This window comes from Uloborus diversus, chromosome 5 (assembly GCF_026930045.1).
Source record: "Uloborus diversus isolate 005 chromosome 5, Udiv.v.3.1, whole genome shotgun sequence".
In the NCBI taxonomy this organism is placed as follows: domain Eukaryota; kingdom Metazoa; phylum Arthropoda; class Arachnida; order Araneae; family Uloboridae; genus Uloborus; species Uloborus diversus.
Window position 1 is genome coordinate 18,655,292 of NC_072735.1, and position 20,079 is coordinate 18,675,370.

The window sequence follows — 20,079 nt, forward strand, 5'->3', positions numbered from 1 at the left end:
ATGCATCGTCCAAATCATCATCAGGATACTCCCTAAATGATCTATTGATGGTGGGCCCACGCTTGCAGTTGGAATTGTATGCCATTCTACTTCGATTCAGAACATTTCCAGTTGCAGTCTGTGCCGATGTGGAGAAAATGTTTCGACAAATAAGGGTACATCCTGAAGACGTAGATTGGCAGAGAATTTTGTGGAGAAGTAATTTAGAAGAACCGGTAAAAGAATACAGATTGCTCACGGTAACGTATGGAACTGCAAGTGCGCCATTTCTCTCCACGAGAACAATACATCAGCTTGCCTTAGACGAGAAGGATAGCTATCCCCTTGCTTCAAACGCTACATTGAATCATTTTTACGTTGATGACCTTTTAAGTGGTGCGTCATCGGAAGAAGAAGCATCTGAGCTTGTGAAGCAGTTAAAGACTATGATGGCAAAGGGAGGATTTAATCTTCGTAAGTGGAAATCTAATAACACCAACGTGATTAAAGAATTCCTAGATGAAGAAGAGGCTGCAAACTTAGAAACTGAAGTTAAGGTTCTTGGTATCCAGTGGTGTCCAAAAGCTAATTATTTTAGTTTTAGCATTGAGTCTGTGAAACAAAAGCTAGAATACTCCAAGAGGGAAATACTGTCTGAGATTTCCCGTGTATTTGATCCTTTGGGATTGCTTTCCCCTTGTGTAGTGTTTATGAAAGTGTTACTTCAAGAATTGTGGAAGTATAAGCTTTCTTGGGATCAAATCATTCCCGAAGAATTAAATAGGAATTGGATATCATTTTGTGAAGAACTGCATCTCCTTGAACAAATGAAAATTCCAAGATTAGTTCTAACTTCTTCGCATGCAGATATAGAGTTGCACGCATTTTGTGATGCTTCAGAAAAAGCGTACTGTGCAGCAATTTATGTGAGATGTTTATTACCGAATTCGGATTTTCGTGTGTCTTTGCTTACTGCGAAAACAAGGGTAGCACCGTTGAAAACTCAGTCTCTGCCTCGTTTGGAACTGTGCTCAGCATTGTTGCTAGCTGATTTGTTAGCTGCTGTTTTGAAAAATATTCAAGTTCCAGTTCAGAATACTGTAGCATGGACTGATTCCAAAATAATTCTCGCATGGCTTGCAACTGAACCATATAAATGGCAAGCATTTGTTGCAAACAGAGTGTCTAAAATTCAGACAACCATCCCATCAGTCAAGTGGTTTCACGTCCGTGGAACTGAAAATCCATCGGATCTAGGAACCAGAGGTTTACTTCCGTCTCAATTAATCAGCAATGACATGTGGTTACGAGGTCCAAACTGGTTAAGTCAACCTATGAGTAGTTTCATACCATTACAGAGACATATTCTCTTCCTGAATGTGCTGTAGAAGAGAAGCCAAAAATCATTACGTGCGCATCTAAATTAAAATCTGTTCCTGAATTCGTGGCAAAAATATCTTCGTTTACAAAATTGATACGTGTTTGTGCATGGGTTTTGAGATATTTGAACAATAGCTGTTCCAGTCGTACCAAAATCTCTGGTTGTTTGACATCCAAAGAACTTCATAACTAAGTGCTTTGTGTGGTGCGAACAATTCAAGAAAATGAGTTCACGTCCGAGAGAAAATTGCTAACTAAAGGAATGCCATTACCGCGTAATAGTAAATTGCTTCCTCTAAATGTGTTTCTTGACTCTGACGGCATTCTTCGTGTAGGAGGCAGACTTTCCAAACATCAATCCTTATCGTACGATCAAAAGCATCCCATGCTGTTACCGAAAAATCACAGCTTTACAGAGAAGGTCATAGATTACTATCACACAACTTATATCCATGCTGGACCGCAGCAAACGTTGTCTTTAATAAGACAACAATTCTGGTTTGTTGATGGTAGATCAGTTGTTAGAAAACAACTTAAGAAATGCTTGAAGTGCTTCAAGTTGAGTTTGAAATCGGCTCCTCAAGTGATGGGAGATCTTCCGGCGTCAAGGATTGAGCAAACTCGTCCTTTTGAAATTGTTGGAATTGATTTTGCTGGACCCCTTTACACAAAATGTGCTCATAAAAGATCAGTTACCAAGTTTAAGTCTTACATTTGTCTTTTCATTTGTTCAGCAACCAAGGCAGTACACCTAGAACTTGTCTCAGAATTATCGACTGCTGCATTTCTAGCAACATTGCACAGATTTATATCCAGAAGAGGATGTCCAAGTAAAATACTATCAGATAATGGATCAAATTTCAAGGGAACTTCAAGAGTTCTTAAAAGGTTATACCAATTGTGCCGTGAAGCAGAAGTGTAAGATTTCAGTTCAATGAAAGGAATAGAATGGTCCTTCATTCCTCCATATGCACCTCATTTCGGAGGACTGTGGGAAGCTGCTATTAAAAGTACTAAACAATTGCTAGTGAAAGTGTCCGGTTCTGCGCTTCTCAACTTTGAGGAGTTTTACACGCTCCTTCTTCAAATAGAAGCCTGTCTCAACTCCAGACCTCTTACCGCATTATCATCCGACCCATCAGACCTCAGTGCCCTGACTCCAGCTCATTTTCTTGTTGGGGGTCCCATTCACCAATTTCCTGAGCCAAGTACTTCATCCAGAGCTTCTTCTCTGAGAGATGGAAGCTCATTCAGAGACTTCGCCTGGATTTCTGGAACAGCTGGTCAAGATATTATCTTCATACTCTTCAACCTCGCTCCAAGTGGTGGAAGGAGCAGCCAAATTTGAAGGTTGGGGACATTGTTCTAGTTCACAGAGAAAATGCCGCGCCACTAGAGTGGACTCTTGGTCGGATTGTTGAACTTTTTCCCGGAACTGATGGAAGCGTCCGAGTAGTGACTGTGTATACTAAATACGGACATTTTAAAAGAGGCATAAATAAGGTTTATTTACTTCCAATTTCAACTTAACTATTTATTTATTTAAATTCTTTGTTGTAGTTTGTAATTTAGTTGTTGCCATTTATTATTTCTAAAAAAAAAAAATTATTCCATAAAAAAATATATGTTGAAACCTAATGAGATTTCAAGGGGAGCGGTATGTTTGGTACTTCCTCCAGAAAATGTTACCTCGTGAAAAGTTTTTAATTGTTTAAAATTTTTTAATTGTTTTCTATGGCAACAGTTTTGATAATTGTTGTGTTTTTTCTTCTTTCTTATTGCAAAAGTGTTGTTGCATCTAATGAAGTAATGGCTTCATGCGTTGTTTATTTTGAAGTAGTGGCTTCATATATATTATTAGAAGTTAATTAGGAGTAGTGGCTCCGACTAATAAAGTGTGTTGATTTAACTTTTATACAGTCCACATTGTGTTTTGCAAGTATATTCATTTCGAACCAGAACGTAACACCCACTAAGGGCTACTTGCCGATAAATTTTTCTTTCATTCCGTTCATTATTTCTTAAGATACAGCAGTCACAATTGACGACAAAAAACGCTCTATAGCTCAACCCCCGTTTGAGTTATTGACACCAAAATTGAATCAGCACCTGTTCCTGTTAATAGCAACATATGAACCAAATTTTGTTTGGTTCCGCCAGTTACTTCCTGAGGAATAGCAAGCACGCGTAACTCAAAAAACGTCCTATTGCTCCACCCCCCTTGGAGGAATTCGCGCAAAAACCAATGGGCACAAGTTCACATAGGGGCACATATGTGTACCAAATTTCGTTCGATTTCATGCGGTAGTTTTTGCTGTAGAGCGGCCACAAAAAACTAGTCACACACAGACGTGACACACCCACACACACACACACCACCACACACACACACACACACACACACACACACACACACACACACACACACACACACACACACACACAGACATCTTCCAAAAATAGTCGAAATGGACTCAGCACACCTCAAAACGTTCGAATCCGTCGAAATTCGGAATTCGAAAATTTGCACGACTCCAATACTTTTTTCTATATATTAGATATAGAAGAAAGTATTTCCGAACATTTGCCAAAAACTTATAGGAGATTTCTAAGATAGTTGACGTTGGTATTGCAACTGTGAGCCAGAGTATAAAACAAATAGAGAAACAGGATCCATATCTCTAAATCGGAGAGAGAGATGTGTTAAGCAGATAATGTGTGCAGAGATAGTTAAAAATCCTTCCGTTACCGTATTATTTTGTCCTTCCGTTACCATTAAAAACCATATAAATTAAATATATATTAAAATTATAACTATGCCTCCTTGACAAGGGACATAATTCTGCTTTGCATGAAAAAACACTAGTTTCTATACCCAATAGGTTTTTGGTGAACTAACTGAGATGTAGTATTTTGGTAACGGAAGGACATCAAATTGTCACCTTAGTAATAGACCTATTTCATGGTTAAAAAAAAGAAATTTAAATTGCTTACCAAAACGTTTAACTAGACAATCAAAAGATAAAAGTTAACCAAAATATTACACGCTGATAACAATTTTATTGAAATTACAGTGTGTAACAAAAAGAGATTTTTTGCTCTGTAAAAACAAAGAGGAAACTTGATTTTGCACTTGATTTTCTGAAAGTCATTAAACTGCTTGGGAAAAACAGGTTACGATTGAAGAAATACATTTTTTTTCTGAAGAGATTGGTTTATGGCGAGGTGACAGAATATTAATATTCAAAATTCAAGTATCATGTCCCCTTTTTTTTCCTGGAATTCACATAATATATTCAATTTTTTTCTAAATCTCTCTCACTCTTTCATTTTCTGTTGTTAAGTAGGATGTCTTATCAAAGATGCTACTTACAACCTCACAATTGATCGATTAGCTATCTGTTGCTCTTCCGCATGTCGTGATGTCATTGTTCTGAAACGTTGCAAAAAGTATAGCAGTACATAGTCGCCAAAGCCTGCTATAAATAAGTTAGTATGCACTCTATAAAATGCGTAGTTAAAACTAATTATACATTTCAAAAAGCATAATATTTTTTAACTAGACAGACCTGCAAACATCAGATAATTCTTGACCTAGAGCCGCTATATAGACAGGCCGACGCATCAGCTTAAGTTTAGCCATTTTGCATCGGATTTTTCATTGTTGCACTGCTAGGGTTACCACAGCAAAGTTTCGGGTTCCGCCAAATTTGCCGAAAATAATGCTTTATTTAATAAACAATTCACGTGCTGCTAATAATCGATCGCAGTGAACAATCACCAAACGTATGCAAAATGCGTAGTTAAAACTAATTATGCATTAAAAAAACATAACAGACCTACAAACATCAGATAGTTCTTGTCTCGTTGTTGCCAAGGTCAAGTCATTGCCTTGTGTCACCGACCGCAGGGATTCCAAACATCCAAATAACTGATGCAGTGTACACTCCACTTGTAGAGAAGCAGCTAGAAGAAATGTACTGCATATATATTGGCAAGAAATTTCCAAGCAGGACATGTATAATACAAAAACTAGACATATCAATGTAATTTTATGTAAATCTTTTATTATTGACTAGCGGTAACCGCACGGCTTTGCCCGTAGTAGAAAAATTAAGAGGTTAGTTGGTTAGCTTGTATACTTACAAATAATGGATGATGAATTTCTCGCCAATTCGCTATGTTCATTTTCTCGTTCATTTTCCACGTTATGATAATTTTCTCGTTCACCAAGTTATGTTAATTTGCGCTCATCCACGTTATGATAATTGCTCGGTAAAATTTTCTTAAAATTTGAATAAAAAAAGAACAAAAAGAAATTTTCGAAAAAATCGCTTCGAGATGCATACCCCCATGCTATAAGCTAACTGTGTGCCAAATTTCATGAAAATCTGCCGAACAGTCTAGGCGCTATTCGCGTCACAGACATCCAGACAGAGATCCAGGCTTTCAGCTTTATTATTAGTAAAGATGAGTTTTTTTTTTTTTAAATTAGTAGTATTTTATTCATGTTTTTCAGGATTAAAATCATCGCAATGGCATTTGTTCTATGAAAAATCATCCATTTTCAGCCAATGATGATAAAAACATTTGGTAACTTTGCGAGTTTGATAATTTAATTTGTTTTTAAATTCGCGAAATGTAACTAGCTTTGAGAAAGCTAATGTTAGCAATTGAAAGGTAGTGATGGGTCCTTCACTTGAAACAGAGAAATATCTATAATAATGACAATAATAATAATACATAACACTACCCAACACTAAAAAAGCATCCGGCTCAAAAATAGCTATTTCCGAAGTACTTTGCCTCGCTAAACACGAAAATCACTATAAAAAGGTCAGATTCGCTCTAGTTTCTAAGATACAGAGCCAACTGGGGTAGTGAAATCTCACTAATGCTCTTTTTTCCTGGTAGACAGAAGCACCCCCCATGGGACTGACTGTAGTCTGAACTTCGACCCCTGGTTGAGATAGAAAATCCCACTACATAAAACTCAAATGAACTTCAAGAAATTTTAATTCTGGGAAGAGAAATGCTCAAACTGAGCCTGTAGTAGATCCACCAATTTCTGTTTTCACCAGGGTTGCCAGATTTAAGAACAAGAAATACGAAACGGGCTTCTAAGAGTGAAAAGGGATGAGAGGGGGATTTTTGTGCTTGAGGGCAATTACTGGTTATGGTGTATTTTTAAAGGGTAATAAACAATCATATTTTAATAGCTTTTGAAAGATTCCTCTCAGTATGTTTATAGATGAGTATATTTTTGGAACTCAGAGAATCAAGCAAGCAATAGAACGAAGTTCAGTATACAGATGATAGGGACAGGTGCTAATTAGTTTGTTCACATTTTTCGTTTTGCTTTATTTTTTCATCTTAAAATACTGTCTCGTATTGTAAAATATTGTTATTAGCTAGAATACGGTACATAAGCCGTCCCGTATGGAAGTTCCCCGGGACGCGGGACAATTTTTCAAAATACGGGACTGTCCCTTGAAATCCGGGACGTCTGGCAACCCTGGTTTTCACCCATGCTCTTTCTGCTGGGAATAATGAAGTTTTTCGGGAAAGCTGTAAACAAAGACAGTGTTCCAGTACTTTACAGGGAAATTTCCGAGTTCTATTGAAGCTACGGTTAAGGAGAGAATTTCGAACGGCCCTTCGAATATGCGCATTTATGAAGATTACTGTTTCTGATAAAAACTTTGAAGGGGAAGAGAAAAGCCCGTAAGAAGCCTTTAGGGTGCATTACAAGTATATCTGAGCAGCAGAAAAGACAAAAGCTAAAAACTGTTGGTCAAAAAATCCTTATGAAAATTCTGTAAACATTGATGAAATATATCTCTGAAACTCTATTTCGATCACTTGCTGTAGGATATTATGGCTTAAAAGCTGTGGAGCGATGAGCATGAGGAAAAGTTTCAACAAGATATCTTTGTAATGGAATGCATATATCAGGAAATTCGACTGAGTTAATGTTCGCCAAATGCTGCTGAACTATTACAAGAGATGATAATTTCTTGGCGTACAAGAAGACATATCTGGCACTAATTTATAAAAAACTAACTGAAAGATAAGAACTTCCTTCTATGTGTGTGTGGGGGGGACAGGGAGCATCTTATATTAATAGAAAATGCTATATGACTGCTAGCAATAAGGGGGGTGACCACTATCCCCTTTCGCTATGCCCTTGGTTATGAGTGTTGCTTAGTAGTTTAAGCCTTTAAACCAAAGCCAATGAGTTATTTTATTTTATTTTTTTTTACTCTACCCTTTATTCTACATTTATAGTTTTCCCCAAAAAAGAATTTTACTAAAAGAGTACAAACTTAACATTTAGAATCCTGTTTCAATGACGCTTTGAATATTCCAAGTTAAAAAAACACATTAAAGTAAAAATAAATATAAATTTAGCGCTATCTCTATAAGTAAAACTAACTATTTTTGCAACTTTGGTAATAAGTAGCAAAAAGATATTTTTACCAAAACGGTTTTTATCGATTTTTTCCACCTTCGGTAAAAACGTGCCAACTCAAAGAGAAAAGCATGTTTATTTCTAATTACAAAGATAAGTTTTGTTTTGTTACAAAGAAATAACATAATGTGTTTATGTAGCTGTCTGAGATATGCATGATTTTTAAAGGTACCATTAATTTTAATGAAAGTAGCCTCTTAACCTCTGTTGGCTCTTTCCAAAAAGGACTTCCTTGAGAATGAAAAACTAATTAACGTTTTATTAAAGTTAATATCACTGAGGAAAAAAAACCGTAAAATTAACAGAAGCAACAGAAAAAAAAATATCTCCCTTTCTTCAGTTAAACCTTTATGATTTTTTTTTCATGTTTAGTTTAAAATGTGAAACATAATTTAGTAACAGTTTATTACCATTCATATAGAAACATTTAGTGCAAAATGCATGAGATTAAAACGGGAAAATTTCATAAGTTGTGCGTGACGTGGTTACATTTTATGTGGAGGTTAATCCTTTCAGACGGAATTTTGAAATACTTTTCCAAAATTTTTTTTTATTTAGTAGACAGTGTACTATAGTAAAGAGCATCTTATAGACAAAATTTCAAGTTTGTAGGGGAAAAATTAAAAGAGTTATAACACGTCCAATAATCCGGACATATATTTTTGAAATACATATTTCAGATAAAAACACGATGAAACATCAAACAAACTTCATTGTAAAATATTCTCTAAACAATAACAACACTTAATAAGCATTTGAAATGATTAATAGAATATTATAAACTATTAAAAAATCAGAAAAAACCCCCCCTCGCTTTTGCGACGAGAATTCGTGGTTGGGAAAATGAGCTAGTCCCATTCTCCCAATCCCTATTTCTTAATTTTGTCAATCCCAAAATGAAAAGTTCTTGCACAGATAATAATAAGCAGACTGTAAAGAGTTAACTACAGAAAAATTTGAGTAATTTATTCAATTAATAAATGATTAGCAGCTGTTTAAAGTTCATGTCCGGTATACCGAACGCCACGCCTTAACTGTTTATAATAATCGTTATAAATAGTTAAATCGAAAAGTGGGCCGTGGTAGCCCGATCGGTAGAGTGTCGGATTCGGGGCCGGAGGGTCCTGGGTTCGAACCTCGATGGTCGAAGACCCACCGTCGTCATTGAAGGGGACTGGGCGACGTTAAATATGCTCGTGGTCTCAATGTCCTCCAAGTGAAACGATACCTCTGGGGGTGCTAGCACTAGATAGCTATTAGCTCCTGGTCTAGTTCTAAATTCTCATTAACTGTTCGATCCGGTGATGGTGCTGCCATCTATCGGTATATAAAATAATGGAGGCAAGGCACTTTGTATGCAGTCCTCGACATAAATACAGTTGTAGTCAGTTGTGATTCTGAATAGGAATAGGAAATCGAAAACCGTAACACCTCAGAAAAATTATTATCTTCGTTTATGTTATGGTATTTTCTTACAGGCAATATTCTTCAAAATTGAAATATTTGCAATGAAAAATACGATACTTTAATCTAAAAAGCAAACGCAGTTCTGAAGTTGTTTTTAATGTGTAACTTTCCTGGCCAATCAGTGTTCTGGTTTAGGGAACCGATCAAAAAATACCAGCGGGGGTTGACATCATGCTGTCAGTTGGGAAAAGTCCTTATTGTGCATTGCTCCGTAGAAAGAAGACTATTTCTTAGGTAATCAAATTAAAATTATTGCCGTTTAGGGGCTGTCCACAAATGATGTCAATCTTTGAGGGGGAAAGAGTTTACGAAATTACAAGTTTGACAGGAATGAGGGAAGGGGTAATAAGAAATGTGACATCACGTATTTTTTATAAGATGTTTATGAAAGATGGCTTGACAAGTGACGGGGAAGGGAGTGGGTAAGGTGACGTGTGACACTTTGTGACTAAGTTCAAAGAGGATAGAGGGAGGGGGATCAAAAGTTTTGAAATAAAAGTATGACATCATTTATAAACAGTCCCACAGTTTTTTTTTGTATTGCAATTATTTAATTTTTTTAAATGGAATTCAACATTAAATTCCCTTTAAAATGAAAATTTTGCTTTTGCATTTTGTGAAACGCATCATTTTTTTTAAATAAGCCTTCAAAGTTGAAAATTTTCTAAAAAGTGTTCACAATTCTGGTCACCATAGAGTTAGTGCAAACATAATCGGAAAAAGAAACAATTTCACCGTGTTTTAGATTTCCGGGAAAGGAATAAATATTCCACCAACCAGGTGCTATAATAAAGTATACTACTGTTACAACAACTCATTATTTTTAAGAGAAAATTTCTGAAATATATCGCAATATCACCTTTTTACTTCCATTCATGACACAGAGAACTTATCAGAGGGAAGTTCATGCTTACATTATCAACTCCATGGTAACATTGAATAATTTTGCAACAGGATTTTGTAACATATAATCCTATATATATTGACTCTTTGATACCATACATTATCACTTATGGCTGAACGAAATACCTAACTTATTTTTACTTTCATATCTTCAAGCTCTACTGAAATTGATGAAAAACGTTTTTATGGTCAAACTGTGAGTAGATAACCGTGAAGTGTTTTCTTTTATAATCCAATCCAAATATATTTAATGCGTACACCAAATTTCATCATTATTTCCTAAAGGTATTTTATAGGAGAAAGGAAGTCGTTGATTTAAGGAGTGCTTTCCGCCAAATTGCGAAATAAATGCTTTTGATGAGATGATGTCTTGTTACGGTCAGTGTTGAAGGTGATTTGAAAGGCACTATCTGAAATTAACTTAAAGAAGATAAAAGTTCACGACTCCTGGGAGAACTCGATTGAAGTTTTCCACGAGCATTTAAAGAATTTAGTAGAGGAGGAGGTCTACTTTTATCAAGCATCGATACAGATTTTTATCATCGAAAAGCTGATGTTACATCGCTGTTTTGCCTTTACTTCTGAAATTTTAACATGTTTATTTTTTGTGTTCTTTCTTGAAGAAATACATAAAAGCGCTTGAATAACCATTCGGTTATCAATGATGCTGTGACATGCCACATCCAATTGAGTCATTAGGCTACTTCTTTCATGCTAATATATTTTGTGCAGAAGGATATCTACTCATTATCCAAGACAATGTAGTTGTCTAAAGTCTTCTTTTTCTTTCAATTAGAAAACTCAAAAGTGCCTCCATTAACTAGGGAAAAAATTAAAAGCATATTTAAGTTTGGAAAAACCAATTTTAAATTGAATATTCCCGCTTGCACAAGCTAAAATAATAAATGTAAAAAAAAAAAAAAGCTGAATAAGTATCTGTTCCTATTTTTTGCTTGTGACTGAACAAATAAAATTCTTGCTTTTACTTTGAGGCTTTTCCTATAACATGAAAAATTTAAAATTTTCCCGTTTTTTTTTTTTTTTTTTGCTAATTATCTTTTTTTTTTGTTCTGAAGAAGCAGTCTCACGGAGTTAAAATTTTCAGAAAAGTGTTAACTTTATTTACATCTCTTTCGAATGAGATTTTTTAGGGACTAGTGCCCAAATTTAAAAAGGGATTTTCAGGGACTCCTGTTATTATTCGGATGGGCATTTTAACATTGAAAAAAAGTCCAGTCGTTTAACAAGCCCCACTTGACATAACTTTTATTTTCGAGGTAAACCGTGCAAGGTCGGGATACGCAGCTAGTAAATAAATAAAAACTTCCGGCATCCAGCCCTTGGCATTCATTTAAATTTCGACGTCATGAATTCAAATTATACTTCTCGCAATCATGAACTGCGATAGGATACTACTCGTTGGGTTTCATGTTTCTGCAAATAGAATGGAATGGAAGTAGAGAAGAATTTCACGCCCGTCATATTATAACTGGTGGTTTTCTAGATTAGGTAATACGAGTCATATTCATAAAAAACTAGTATGTTGTGACCATCACAAAACTTTCTTTTATATTTTTCTTTTTTTTTTTTCTGATCCCTCCCCATGCTTGACGAGGAAGCAATATTCCCAACTAAAACAAAATTACACATGCAAAAAATTGACGACCATCCCAATGTCTGAATTATTGCAAAAGCAAAGCAAAGAGCGAAAATTGAAAGTTATTTTAAAAGCCTTGCTTGAATTAACTACAAATATTTTATTTGTTGACAAACATAAGATGGCAACAGTGAAAATTTTTAAATCATTGAGATAATATTTCCGATCATTTCCATACATTGAGAAGAAATACTAATTTCTATTCCTTCTCAATGTTTCCATACAATTAAAATCACGAGAAATGCGCAGACGACAATCTATTACGATTTATCTTTCTTATTGTTGTATTAATAAAGCTATTTTTATTCGCAAAAAAAAAAAAAAAATCAACACTTCTTGGAGCGATTGGCGTCAAAACTGAACCAAAGCCTGTTTACATATGGATTCACATATATTCCAAATTTCAACCAGAACGTAGCATTACTTCTTGAGATAGGGCACTCACAATGGAAAAAAAGAACGGGCGATTGCGCTACCCCCTTTTTAAATAGCTGTTGACACCAAAATGAAATCAGCTCTTATTAAATTTTTCTTTCATTCCGTTCATTATTTCTTAAGATACAGCAGTCACAATTGACGACAAAAAACGCTCTATAGCTCAACCCCCGTTTGAGTTATTGACACCAAAATTGAATCAGCACCTGTTCCTGTTAATAGCAACATATGAACCAAATTTTGTTTGGTTCCGCCAGTTACTTCCTGAGGAATAGCAAGCACGCGTAACTCAAAAAACGTCCTATTGCTCCACCCCCCTTGGAGGAATTCGCGCAAAAACCAATGGGCACAAGTTCACATAGGGGCACATATGTGTACCAAATTTCGTTCGATTTCATGCGGTAGTTTTTGCTGTAGAGCGGCCACAAAAAACTAGTCACACACAGACGTGACACACCCACACACACACACACCACCACACACACACACACACACACACACACACACACACACACACACACACACACACACACACACACACACAGACATCTTCCAAAAATAGTCGAAATGGACTCAGCACACCTCAAAACGTTCGAATCCGTCGAAATTCGGAATTCGAAAATTTGCACGACTCCAATACTTTTTTCTATATATTAGATATAGAAGAAAGTAAAAATAAATGTTAATTAAGAGCGGTAATAATGACATAGATTTTAGGCACTTATCGTGAGATAATCGTGAGGTCCGTGCACTTACTGTGAAGATTATATATTTACGTCGTATACCGTTATGGTGTTTTTATTTCTTACTAGTGATACCCGCACGGCTTTGCCCGTAATAGAAAAATTAAAAGGTCTTTTGGTTCGCCTGTTTATTTACAAATAACGTGTGGTGAATTTTCTTGCCAATTGGCTTGTACCCATGTTACGGTTCCACGTTATGATACTTTCGTAACTCGCCAATTGGCTTGTGCTCATGTTACGGTTCCACGTTATGATAATTGCGTAATTTACTCGTCCATCTTATGATAATTTTGTTCTTAAAATTGGAAAAGAAAAAGAACCACATCGAATTTTCGAAAAATCGCTTCGAGGTGCACACCCCCATGCTACAAACTAACTTTGTGCCAAATTTCATGAAAATCGGCCGAATGGTCCAGGCGCTATGCGCGTCACAGAGATCCTGACAGACAGAGAGATTTCCAGCTTTTATTATTAGTAAAGATAAAGATCAATCTTAACGGATGTGAATTAATAATCTGGAAGTTTTGTATTATTTCGATGAAGTTTTGCTTTAAGTTCATCTTTTTTGGTGTTTTTCGTAAAAAAACGTGAATTTCCAAAAAAAAAAAAAAAAACCCCTTCTTTTAGTGCAAAATCTGCTTGAGTTAAGATTTGAATGAACGCAAACCGGCAGACGATTTGTAACCATGAAGATGAAAATTAATCTGTCTAAATAAATTCTAAGCATAGAACATGTTAGACTTATTCTTGTCATCATGGTAATGTGAAAAATCACAGGAACATCAAAAACGGCCAAATGAGGCGAATAACGATTCGTCATTGCTCAAAATAAATAAATAAGTTAATAAATAAATTAAAAAATAATAAATAAATGGATAAATATAATAAGAAAAAAAAAACTAAAGTAAAATCAATGATCAAAAATCTTCCAAATTTACAGTTAAGAAAGAGAGCAATGTTACTATAAGGCCTGGACCATTCGGCCGATTTTCATGAAATTTGGCACAAAGTTAGTTTGTAGCATGGGGGTGTGCACCTCGAAGCGATTTTTCGAAAATTCGATGTGGTTCTTTTTTAAAAACCTAAAAAAAAACCAAGATGTAAAAACATTTACCAAAAGGAGAATTAATTTTTACTTAAAAAAAATTTCACTGATTATAAGATTTTTATTAATTTGCATTAAGAGATTAAAATTGCATTTTCATTTTTTACGTTAAGAATTGAAAATGCAATTTTAGGAGTAAAAAACACTTAAAAATTTTGAAGAAAAATACCTGTGAAGAAACTTGCATTAAATAAGGAATCGAAATAAATGGGGTCGTTTCAAAAATTTTAAAAGTTTTTTTTTTTTTTTTCTGAAAGAGCATGCTTAAAAATATAGGATCTGACCAGTTTTTAAATAATTTGTTGAAGTTTAATAGTAAAAAAAATTACTTAAATCGGTGCGCTTTCATTGTTTATGTTTCTGTCGTGTGACATCACAAATGATTAAATGCTATTCAATGTTGCCATTCATGGAGAAAAATATTTGATTCGCATCTTTACCTCACGTGTATTGACAACGATAGGGTTGATAGCAAGCGTAGAACGCAATATTTAATTCGCTTCTTGATTATCATAACGCGGAAACGCGAAAGAAAGATGCGCCAAATTGCATCATTTGTGACGTCATACAGACCACGCCTTGTTTTCAAAATCGGACATTTAAAAAAATTAATTAAAAAATAACTGTTGGGAAAATGAAAATATTTTCTGGGTACATGTTTTTTTTTACTCATTCTATCAATTTCATTGACTAAAAGTAGTACTTTTGACTGAAGGAAACCACCTCATTGTAGAAATGGAGTGTTCAAAGATATGGAATGTTAACAGCTAAAATGCTCAATGAAAGAGAAATTCCTACAATATGTACTTTTTTATGTTTTAATGTGATAGATTCTGATGTTACATAAATAGTTTTTCTTAAAATTTTAAAACGCAATTATGAGCCGGAGGCAGCTCAAAAAATGTTAAAAAGCAATGGAAAAACTGTATAGAAAAAATCTTAACCGATACGAATGAATAGCAATGGATTTTAAAAATAATTTTCTTTTTATTTTAAGATAAGAATTAAAAGATAAATAATCTAACAAATAACTGAAATAACAAGTAACTGAAATACAATAATGTAATATTAAAATGCACAAATTTGCAGGAAACTTCAGACACCTGTTTCTGGGTTTCAAGGCAAAAGAAGTGATCTCGAAATGCGTGTCTGCTTTTTCCTGCAAATTTGTGAATTTTTACGCTGTATTTTATTATTCTTGATAAAGGTGCGTATTTATTTCTTAACGAATAACTGTTCAAAAAAAAGGAGGCTTAGTAAACATCTTAATTTTTGGTCTGAACCACAACTTACCTATGTTGTCGGTTAGAATTTAGAAATGTAGTAGGAAATAAAATATGAAAAACGTTTTTTTTTAACCTAAAGAATATTTCTCAAAGCCTTCTCGCTCTAAAAAGTATGAAACTAAAAAGTAGGGGAATGTGGGGCAAAGTGAAATGTTTAAAATGATTGATCTTTTTCAAAAGGAATAAATCGAAAATTGATTTTTAAAATTACAGCACATAAAGAAAGAACATTCTATTTTATAATAAAACTTGCGTCGAAACAGTATTTTCCATTTTTGTCAGTAAATTTCAGTCTTAAAAAAAGTGGAAAATTTTCACTTTTTTTTTTTCATGGCGCAAAGTGAAAATTAAAATATTTTTCGAATGAAATATTTTCTATTCGATTGTAAAACATATTTTTGATCAAAAGAGTTTGTAAATAAGAGGTTGAATGAATAAATCTTTTCTTTATCTTCTTTATCTTTATCTTTATCTTTATTATATTACTAATGGCACCCGCACGGCTTCGCCCGTAATAGAAAAATTAAAAGGTCTTTTGGTTCGCCTGTATATTTACAAATAATGTATGGTGAATTTTCTCGCCAATTGGCTCGTACCCATGTTACGGTTCCACGTTATGATAATTTCGTACCTCGCCAATTGGCTTGTGCCCATGTTACGGTTCCACGTTATGATAATTTCGTAATTTGCTCATCCATCTTATGATATTTTTGTTCTTAAAATTGGAATAGAAAAGGAACCACATTGAATTTTCGAAAAATCGCTTCAAGGAGCACACCCCCATGCTACAAAACTAACTTTGTGCCAAATTTCATGAAAATCGGCCGAACGGTTTAGGCGCTATGCGCGTCACAGACATCCTACAGACATCCAGACATCCTCCGGACAGAGAGACTTTCTGCTTTATTATTAGTAAAGATTATACTAATAATAAAGCTGAAAGTCTCTGTGTCCGGATGTCTAGATGTCTGTGACGCGCATAGCGCCTAGACCGTTCGGCCGATTTTCATGAAATTTGGCACAAAGTTAGTTTGTAGCATGGGGGTGTGCACCTCGAAGCGATTTTTCGAAAATTCGATGTGGTTCTTTTTTTATTCCAATTTTAAGAAAAAAAACTATCATAAATTACGAAATTATCATAATGTGGAACCGTAACATGGGCACAAGCCAATTGGCGAGATACAAAATTATCATAACGTGGAACTGTAACGTCGGTACAAGCCAATTGGCGAGAAAATTCACCATACATTATTTTTAAATATACAGGCGAACCAAAAGACCTTTTATTTTTTCTATTACGGACAAAATCGTGCGGGTACCACTAGTACATAATAAAATGAATAAATCAATTAACATATGAAGAAAAATAAATGAGCGAGTAAAAGAATGAATGAATAAGAAAATAAGTGAATGAATGAATAAATATAAGGGAATTACAAAAAAAAAGGAATGTAAATGAATTATTAATAAATGAAAAAGTAAGTGATTTATATTAATGATTGAGTGAGTAAATGAAACAAATTATTTCACTTTGCCCCGTATGTACTTGACAAATTGTACAATTTATTTAAGACATAAATAAGTCTAATATTAATCAAATGGATACAGAATTGAATATTAGGAGGTCTCAATTAATGTTTAAAATGTTAATAACAAGAACTTTATCACTTAAAATACACCGGCTGCTCAGTTATTCCATTCGAGGATTGCAGTTGCGTGCTTTTTAGCATCATCAGCCTGGAAGAGGAAAAACCTGAGTTGGGGCTGATGAGTGCTAAAAAGCACGAAACTGCAGTCCTTGGATGGAATAACTGAGCTGGCGGTGTAGTTTGAGTATTTCTGCAATAGCCCTGGCTTAGGGCGGTAACTTACTACAAAAAAGACTTTTATCATATTATAGTAATAAAAATTATTTGTGACTTACTACAAAATATTACAATATGACTATCATTTTTAAAAATTGCTTCTATCACCAAATGCTTTAATCTTCGGCGGTATTTTTTTGCCTGACTGGAATTGACTATATATGGTACTATATAGTTAAAACTAGTGGTACCCGCACGGCTTTGCCCGTAATAGAAAAATTAAAAGGTCTTTTGGTTCGCCTGTATATTTACAAATAATGTATGGTGAATTTTCTCGCCAATTGACTTGTACTCATGTTACGGTTGCACGTTATGATAACTTTGTATCTCGCCAATTGGCTTGGGCCCATGTTACGGTTCCACGTTATGATAATTTCGTAATTTACTCGTCCATCTTATGATATTTTTGTTCTTAAAATTGGAATAGAAAAAGAATCACATCAAATTTTTGAAAAATCGCTTCGAGGTGCACACCCCCATGCTGCAAACCAACTTTATGCCAAATTTCAAGAAAATCAGCCGAACGGTCTAGGCGCTATACGCGTCACAGAGATCCAGACATCCAGACATCCTGACAGAGAGACTTTCAGCTTTATTATTAGTATAATATAATAAAGATAATACCAAATAGGTGGAGCTAAAAGCAGAGAAAATATTTCACCTTTTCACTTTGCCCCATGTTCCCCTACACGCATTTTTAATGACTAATAAGTATAATTTTTTTAAAGAAGAAATATAGGCGGAATAGTAGAAGCGGTTCGTGCATAGCTGTATACCACCAACTTCTATTCTCAAATTCTTAGACTAAATGTTATTGCCTGCTTTAGAAATAACTTAAAGATAAAGATATTAAGGTTAGTTGCAATTTTTGAATGTTTTCATTGAAAAATTATCTACAAGTTTGAGAATAGAAAAAGGCGGTATACAGCTATGTACGAACAGCTTCTACTTTTGCGCCTCTGTTTCTATTTTTCTCAGTTTTTAATTTAAATTTCATTGGCTGCTTTAGAATTTACCTAAATGCAATTTTTGTGTGTTGTAATCAAGAAATCATATACATATTTTATTTCATACTTTTTAGTGCAAACTAACTTATAGAAATTATCTTCAGATTTGAGAAATAATTTTAAATATTTTATTTTAAAGTTTTCCATTATGTGAGATGCAACAATTTGAAATTTTGCCTGTTAGCCTGTTCTTATTTATTTTTTTTAAGTATTTACTTTTGTTTCAATATAACGCATTGCGCATAAAGAGAGAGTAGCTATTTCATATTAAAAGTTAATTTTCTCCAAATATTTGAAGTCTGTATGATCAAATTTAAAAACAATTTCGAAAACGTTGGAATACAGTGAAATGAGAGCCTTCAAAAATGCTTTTAACCTGATGACTAGTCTAAATCAAAGAGTGCTTCAAAGGCCTGTTTCATTGGAAAAGTTTCAAACGCTCAAAATCCACAAATCTGTGCTTGTTTGGGTGTATTTTTGAAATTAGTGGGTTAACTATTAAATACAACTATAATAAAACAATTAACTTATTACTATTACTTTTCATTGCTTTTGACAACAATTAAAAAGCAGAATCGGCATGCACTATGACCGAAAAAGTAGCTCAAGAAGTAGTCTTTAACCCCTTCAGTCGGAATTATGAAATATTAGACCAAAAATGTTGATATTTGGTATACAGTGTACTATGGTAAAGGGTATCTTATAGACAAAATTTTGAGTTTGTAGGAGAAAAATTAAAAGAGTTATGGCACGTCCAATATTCCGGACTTATATTTTTGAAATCAATATTTCATATACAAAAACGATAAAATACCCATCAAACTTCATTATAAAATGTTCTACAAACAATTTTAAAACATAATATAAGCGTTTGAAACGATTAATTAAAAATTATATATTTTTTAAAAAAATCAGGAAAAAAACCTCGCTTTTCAGATGAAAATCCATGGTTGGAAAATGATGACCCTCTTTCTCTCCATCCTTATATGTCAGTGTTGTCAATCCCAAAACGAAAAATTATTTCACAGATTATAATAAGTAGAATGTATAGAGTCAACAGCAAAAAAATCAACTAATTACATCAATTATTAAATGATTAGCAGCTGTTTAAAGTGGTTGTCCGGTATACCGGACACCAGGTCTGAAGGGGTTAATAAGTGAAAAAATCGCCAATTTTACTTTACCTGGCGATACAGCCAATAGGAAACAATAGATGGAGATCATAGAGGCGGAAGTGACCGAATCAGTTCCATCCGCACATCAAAACGCATCGGGGATGATCGTGCTCTTAATAAAGTGTTTGGCTTCCCGTTTTCTTGTGAAGCATCTGATGGGAAGTCGGGAGTTTTTCACGTGGGTGAAGGTAAGGGAGGAGACGAAGGGGCATGCGCGAGGGAGAAATTTGCACGTCCGGCGCAGTAAGGCCGGGTAGTTTGAGCAGTTAAAAATTGAAATAAATATTCGAAACATTGAGGTTACTTCGCATTTGAAATAATTTGGGATAGCTTTGGTAAGCTACAATAATAAGCAGAATTAATTTTTCTGTGAGACATTGTTTGTTCATACATTTAAGTCAACAAAGCTGTTGATATATTTAAGGAAAAAAAATGTTTTTTTTTTAAACTTTATTTTATCTTGCATCATATGTTTTTGTCGTGTTATTTTATCACGAAGGATTTATTTTTTAAAGAATTTATTCTTTGAAAAGGAATTTACCCCAAGTTTCGATAAAAGAAAGACATTGTTCATACAATTAAGCTCACACAGTTGTTGATGCATT

The 20,079-nt window shown here is 34.3% G+C and overlaps 1 protein-coding gene across 1 annotated transcript in view; it reads right to left on the reverse strand.

Annotated features, from left to right (window-relative positions):
• The window catches only part of LOC129222474 (uncharacterized), a 57,746-nt gene extending 38,133 nt beyond the window's left edge, over window positions 1-19,613 (reverse strand). Inside the window, exons 1-2 of the mRNA XM_054856988.1 lie at window positions 19,484-19,613; window positions 5,199-5,325 (exon numbers count right to left, since the gene is read on the reverse strand). Coding sequence (XP_054712963.1) covers window positions 5,199-5,325; window positions 19,484-19,523 — 167 coding nt within the window. The 5' untranslated portion in view covers window positions 19,524-19,613. The remainder of the gene's footprint in view (window positions 1-5,198; window positions 5,326-19,483) is intronic.
• Between the last annotated feature and the right edge of the window lie 466 nt (window positions 19,614-20,079).